Genomic DNA, 7,178 nt, shown 5'->3' on the forward strand with positions numbered 1-7,178 from the left:
TTTGGAAAATGGCTGCAATGAAACAAAGAGTGAAAAATTTAAAGGGGTCTGAATACTTTCCGTACCCACTGTAATTCACTCTTCCGGAAGCCTCAGTGAACTAGTCCCTTTAAAGTGTAGACTAAAGAGTCTGAGTGATTACTTTGAAATTAACTGCCTCAATCAAAATGTTCAAAATTCAGAGCAGACCTGAGCAAAACTGCTGAGAAACAGCATGTCTTGAAGGGTTCATTAAGTAGTTACCATTAAAAGAACAGCGGTTCTTAGATTTTTACTGTTATCAGTTTTTCAAATATACATTGGGAGACTAATGCTAAGGCTGTGGCTCAGGAGGTAGAGCAGGTTGCCCTTTAATAATCAGTTGCATCCCCAGCTCCGCTTGTCTGCATGCTGAAGTGTGTGTGAGGGACATCTGGCAATACCTTTAGCAGCACGGGAACAATCCCATAAATGAAACGTTGTCGATCTAGACTAGTATCAATTCAACTTTAAAGTGTACTTCTGCCATTTTGTTGCACTCCCTATCATATAACTGTTATGAATAGTGTCCTTATGTGTCATTTGACTGCCATTTATTGTTTCTCCAACCCAGTTACAAACAAAAGGCTCAATGCAGCGTTCTTATGACTCCCACATGCTTTCTTGTCAAGACCCTCCCTACATAGTCTCCAAGTGCTGTGATTGGTCAGGCGTACAAGCTTGTGCAAAGTACCAAAACCTGATTTGTTCAGGTCCTATTCCCTGAAACTACATAAGGTCAATGCATAACTTCAACAAATTTACGCAGGGTGGATCTTGCCAAGAAACCAAGTGGTAGGCTATTTATAATGGCACTGGTTCTAGGCTTTTGTCATACGGTAATGGCCATTGTTTCATCTAAACTGGGTTTAAAAAAAAAACATCAGCAAGAAAAGCACAACAACACAGTCAAACAACACAGCGGGATATTCATAACAGCACAGTCAAATAACAGGGTGTGGACAGGAAGGACGAGCACACAATTGACACAAATGTTTTGTCGGGGCAAATATATTGACTAATAGTTTTTTACTAACAGAATAGTTTTGTGACAACCAGTAGTACAACACTAACACACATACACACACGCACAAACTAATGGCTGCATCATTACATCAAATGAAAATGCAAGTCTTGTCATACTTTTACAGTCTACAGTTTGCCCACATGCAGCCTTCTATATTACACATATCTACACATTAGGTAGTTATAGTAGGCTATTCTGTGCATACTGATATAAACACCTGTCAATTAACTCATAATTTGTGTTAATAAAGATAAACCCAAGTCCAGCAGGGCAGTGCTGAAAAGGTTAAAAAGAAGAAAAAATATATAGCCTAACTGCCCCTATTATTAGGCTTTAATTTATATCATAGTTAATGTTTGCATATGGTGAGGATATAGCACACTAGTGAGGTTTTTATTGCCTAATAGTGATTAAAAACAGCTTTGCAGTTAATAACAGTAAGGTCGGCTAGGCTATGTAATTCCACTTTAGGAGGCTTGCAGATCAATCCAGAGCGGAACAGGCCAATTACAGACATTGTACAACCGCAACAAAAAGGTGACCCCAACATCGTTATAACATTTATACAGGTTTTGAGAGTTAGTAGTTAGGGTTGACAGCCTACCTTTCACTGTGAAGAAGGTGACCGCAAGAAAGACCAGAACATTCAGTGAGTCCATGTTGAACTGAGCGAGGAGTGAGAGCAGAGAGAGATTCCTCTGTTGATCTGAAGCTGCTGGGGAGTGCTGATGATGATGCTTCTGTGTGTGTGTGTGTGTGTGTGTGTGTGTGTGTGTGTGTGTGTGACAGCAGTGAGATTTGTTGTAGCATTAAAGCTCTGCCCCCAGTAGTTTGTCTCTCTGATTGACAACCTACTGACAGAGGATAACACTCTTACAGAGTAGCATATTCTTTTTAAAGCATGCAATGTCAATTCCATCACGATGTAGGCTAACTTGCTACATAGGCTAAAGTGCTTTTTTTTTTTTACATACTAGCCCCAACATTTGCTTTTCCACTGCACCCTTATCCTTTATTTTCAAAATGGTTTTAATGAGTTTTCTGAAATGTGATACACAGGGATGGTGCTAAAAAAGGTTGTACAGTGTGAGACTGTGCTACAATAGTTTCTGGGAAAACAAGGTAACATCTGCTGGTCGCTGAACAGAATTACAACTGTATTTTGAACCGTAGTTAACATGACGTCTTCTGATTTTGCAAGAAGCACACATATTTGTGGATGTTGAGGATACAGAGAAATGTGTTTGGCACAATATAAAAGAGCATAAAAATAAAAATAAATAAAAATGAAAATGTCAAAAACAGGTCTCTATTTTTCTGTTAGATTTAAAAAGTGATGTCCAAAAAGAAATTGGGATACGGTATCGCCATCTATTCTTGAAGAGCTTTTAGTGCCTTATTGTCCCACTAGAGCACTACGCTCCCAGAATTCAGAGTAACTGGTTGGTTCCTAGAGTCTCTAAAAGTAGAATGGGAGCCAGAGCCTTCCGGTCTGGGTCCGGGAAGCAGACACCGTCACCATATTTAAGGAACATCACATCCAGCACACGGACCATAAGCACTGCCGCCCCCCAGGGGTGTGTGCTCTCCCCACTGATCTTCTCCTTCTACACCAATGACTGCAGCTCAGGAGACCTATCTGTTAATCTCCTGAAGTTTGCTGATGAGACAACGGTCATCGGCCTCATCCGGGACGGTGATGAGTCGACCTACAGACGGGGGGTTGATCAGCTGGCTCTCTGGTGCGGTCAGAACAACCTTCATCTTAACACGCTTAAAATTGTGGAGATGTCCAGTCTGTCCTCTGCACGTCCATCAGGTTCGGATTTGCCACCAAAAAGGACAGGAGCCGACTACAACAGACAATTAGGACTGCAGAAAAGTCACACACAAATGACACATCCACTTCTAGAGTCAGGGAACGTCAGGGAACATCACTGCAGACCCATCTCACCCCAAACACAACCTGTTCCAGCTTCTCCCTTCTGGTAGGTGCTATAGAGAACTGTACGCCAAAACCAACACACTCAGAAACTGTGTCTTTCTACACGCCATCACTCTGGTGAACAGCTAATTTCTTACTCAGAGTTCCAGGTTCAATTCCTGTGCAATAACCCAGCAACTCTGTCTCTAATTAGTCTGTTCACTGGTTCCACTTATTATTAATTCATCATTCTCATTCTCTATTTCAGAGCTTCTCATACTGTTCATATAATACTTATATAACATAATACTATTTGTTCCAGCACCCTTTGCACTATGCTTCATACTGAAATTAATATCTATCATATTTATATTTACTCCTGCTTACTTTCAGCATACTGCATACTTCATTGCATTATTGCCTCAACCTGTCTATATTGTTTCTGTTTACAGTGTGTATATATTGTTTGTTTTGTTGTTTGTTTTGTATGTGTAAGCGTATTGTGAGCAATGATCAGAGATGGCAAAAGTACTCACTTTCCGTACTTAAGTAGAAGTACAGATACTTGTGTTAAAAAATACTCTGGTAAAAGTGGAGGAACTGATTAATCTTCTTTACTCAATTAAAAGTAACAAAGTACAGCCTTGGAAATGTACTTAAAGTTTAAAAGTAAAAGTAGCCTTGTGAATGACAACCAGTCCAGCTACTTGGACCAGACAAATGTTACTAGAGAGCACGCTGAAGAACTTCAGTAGACATGGAGAACACAGTCTTTATATGGCAATGGCTACATGTTAAATGGATGTCTGCCAATAGGCCTTAAACATCAAATATATGATTATTGGAACTCCAGGTTAATAAGATTCAGACTCGGCAGCATGAAATGAATTCAGTTGTGATTCAGTGAGAATTCACAGATCCAGTTTCTATCTTTAATCTTCCCCTTAACATTTAAATGAATCTACATGGATGTGTGTGTGTTCAAATATGGCTTCTGGAAAGAAAATAAAGGATTAAAACATGAATTAACAGACATTAATGAAGAAGTTCCCCAGCACATTCACCAGGAGTCATTCTTGATACCTACTCTCAAACATCTTTCAGATAAGGCCGAGGATGATGGGAATGTCTTGCTGATTGTCTGCCGGATCTCTTTTTTCTTCAGAGTCAATCACGTCGCCCTCCATACTATGTGCTAACGTTAGCGCCATCAAGTCGCAATGATTTGCTGTGAATTAATGCAGAATGACGAATCTGTTCACTTGTCTCAGTCGTGGGTCAAATTAAACGTACAGTAGATATATTCCAATCCATTTAGATTTAATATGGTACACCATATTCTACCTCTTTATATACCTCTTTATGCATCTTGCTTTACATTTGCACTACATCCTTATTTTTTTGGTTGTTGGAATATTAAAGTTTTGAAATGCCATCATGTTTGCCTGTTCATTCATTCCTACTGATAACTTTTGTATGTATGTATGCACGTGTGTGTACACAGTACATACATACACACAAATGGTATGGGTGTTAGTTTTTTTTAAAGGTTAGGGGAATCTAATCTTTTGTTAACGTTCTGGGAACGTTTGTTTATGGTTACTGAGAACGTCCCCCTAACGTTCTCTAAAGGTTGCAACGCTAAGGTAATGTCCCCTTAACGTTGTCTAAAGGTTGCAACGTTGAGGGACCGACTTCTACTCCTTACATTTTTAACACAAATATCGGTACTTTCTACTACTTACATTTGACAAAATTGTCTCGTTACTCTAGTTTTGTACAAGAGGTTGTCATGTCGGAGAATAGCGCGGACACGTGCCTCACCCCGCGAGCGGGTACGCGCGCCACAAGGAGAAAAAAGTGAGAGAAAAAAAGAGAGACTAGCTTAGCTGTCTGGAGGATAATCAGCTGAGATTGTGCGTGTGCTTCTTTGAGAATTGTAAATCGTAGGCTATATATAATGTTGTCAATTCATTAAGCCTGTGATTGGTCTATAGTTCTTGCACATTTAAAGTTAGCTATAGTGATTTTGGTGTGTTCTTCACCTGTTAGCTATGTTGCACGTTGATCTTAATGAAGCATCCACACTTTCACCAGCTTTATTGGCATGAGTTTTCTATTTATTTATTTATTTACCGAACTTCAGATACTGTAATTCAATTGACAAGTGGATGGAAACTTAGAGAAGTTGTCTCCGTCCGTGTTTTAACAGACACACCTGGGGCGAAGTTGGAAACCAGAATCAGCTTTAATACAGTCCTAATCTAGTCCTCAACTTTGACATCATTTCACTCGAGTTACCGTTATTATTGTTTACGTCATCAATAGACCAATAACAGGCTTAATGAATTGACAACGTGATTTATACGATTTACAATTCTCAAAGAAGCACACGCACAATCTCAGCTGATTATCCTCCAGACAGCTAGTCTCTCTTTTTTTTCTCACTTTTGTGAGAGAAAAAAATTGCCTTTTTGGAGGACTTATCATATTCAAAAACTCACCAAATTTGGCGGTCGCATCAGGTCTGGTGAAAATGTAGCCTACGTATTTTAATGGCCTCACGTGTCCGCGCTATTCTCCGACATGACAACCGCTTGTACAAAACTAAAGTAACGAGCTAATTTTGTCAAATGTAAGTAGTAGAAAGTACCGATATTTGTGTTAAAAATATAAGGAGTAGAAGTAAAAAGTCGCCACAAAAATAAATAGTAAAGTAAAGTAAAAATATCTGAAAAATCTACTTGAGTACAGCAACGAAGTATTTGTACTTTGTTACTTCCCATCTCTGGCAATGATGATCCAAAGCAAGATTTCTTGCATGTGTCCTCATACCTGGCAAATAAAGCTGTTAGAATGTTACTGAAACTGTCCTGTAAGAGGCAGCAATTTTCCGCAGGGCTTCTAGTCCGCCGAAGTAGAAGAAGAAGAAGAAGAAGAAGAACAAGAAGAAGAAGAAGAAGAAGAAGTAAGCAGCTGAGTTGAAACCATAGACAGTGAACGAAAAGTTGAAACAGAAAGATGTTTACTGTAGTTTTATACCGTTAACTTTCCATCGTTTGCACCCCTGTCAGTTTGACACACGATAGCTAAAACGGAAGCTTACATGCAGTCTGTACGAAAACGTCGAGGCAACGATATACACAAGCAACTAACAAGGTTAGTACACTTGACATTACAAACAATAACGCTATCCTTAGTTTTAGCCGTTTGTTGTCAGTGAAAGCAGATGGTTTAGAAACTACAGAAACTTGTCTTAACTTCTAGGCTAATGTTCCAGGTATGACGTTAGTTCTTGTCAAGTCTTTTAGATGTTTGTGGTTCGTAAACAGGGACTGACTTCACTCGGTTGCATGTGATAGATATCAATAAATGGGATGTTGCTGGAGGTTATGGTTACCTCCCCCTCGTCTGCTGTCAGCCCTTTTGCCTTTTTTCGCTGCTGCTCCTTGTTTTTAGTCCTACTATCACAACGCTGTACCAGCAAACCATGAGCTGGGTAACTGGGGGCTAAGCGTTTTTGCAGCTGATGTTGAAAAGCACCCCACTGAATTTTTAAGGTTTTGACAACTAAGTGGAAAAGTTGTGTTGGTGCCTGATGGGGATGAGTTGTGGGTCAGTGAAAGCTTTTAAGTAGCTGCAATCTCTTCCTCGGTTAGAAATGAATGGTCTTTTGAGTAAGCAAAACACAATTACAATAGTTATTCGGCCCAAAGGCAGGGGTGTGCACAGACATTTGGAGGGGCTCTAATCTGGAAAAAGGCAGATTGAATAAATTCTATAATGTACCTTTAAAATAAAAATACTATTGGCTACAGCATCTATGTTTTTCCATAGCATGCTTGTACTGACATGGCCCAGTAACACTCACCACCCTCATTATGGGCATCTTGATCTGTGATGCTCTGCATGCTCTCCCTCCCTCTCTGGTCTGGAGACTTGTGGAAGGCCTCATCTTGAATAGAATTATTGGAATCTGAATAAAGTAACTTATACAGTATACTGTACTTTTCACTGCATTAAAATGGAACACTGACACTAGTGCTGCCAGTTGACCTTTAGACTGGGTTTGCACTCAATATTCTGGTTGAGATAACTAATCTTATGATTTGGCATCATAAATTATATGTATGTGTGTATATATACACTCACCGGCCACTTTATTAGGTACCCCATGCTAGTAACGGGTTGGACCCCCTTTTGCCTTCA

At 39.7% G+C, this 7,178-nt stretch overlaps 2 protein-coding genes across 3 annotated transcripts in view; one reads left to right on the forward strand and one right to left on the reverse strand.

Annotated features, from left to right (window-relative positions):
• chrna7a (cholinergic receptor, nicotinic, alpha 7a (neuronal)) overlaps nucleotides 1–1,733 on the reverse strand; it is a 28,141-nt gene extending 26,408 nt beyond the window's left edge. Inside the window, exon 1 of the mRNA XM_034881123.1 lies at nucleotides 1,650–1,733. Within this exon, the coding sequence (XP_034737014.1) occupies nucleotides 1,650–1,704 (55 nt within the window). The 5' untranslated portion in view covers nucleotides 1,705–1,733. The remainder of the gene's footprint in view (nucleotides 1–1,649) is intronic.
• A 4,199-nt stretch (nucleotides 1,734–5,932) lies between these two features.
• Nucleotides 5,933–7,178, forward strand: part of cln6a (CLN6 transmembrane ER protein a) — a 10,287-nt gene continuing 9,041 nt past the window's right edge. For both annotated transcript variants that reach the window (XM_034881424.1, XM_034881414.1), the window contains exon 1: nucleotides 5,933–6,128. In XM_034881424.1, the coding sequence (XP_034737315.1) occupies nucleotides 6,076–6,128 (53 nt within the window). In that variant the 5' untranslated portion in view covers nucleotides 5,933–6,075. The remainder of the gene's footprint in view (nucleotides 6,129–7,178) is intronic.

Source organism: Etheostoma cragini, chromosome 1 (assembly GCF_013103735.1).
Source record: "Etheostoma cragini isolate CJK2018 chromosome 1, CSU_Ecrag_1.0, whole genome shotgun sequence".
Taxonomy (NCBI): Eukaryota; Metazoa; Chordata; class Actinopteri; order Perciformes; family Percidae; genus Etheostoma; species Etheostoma cragini.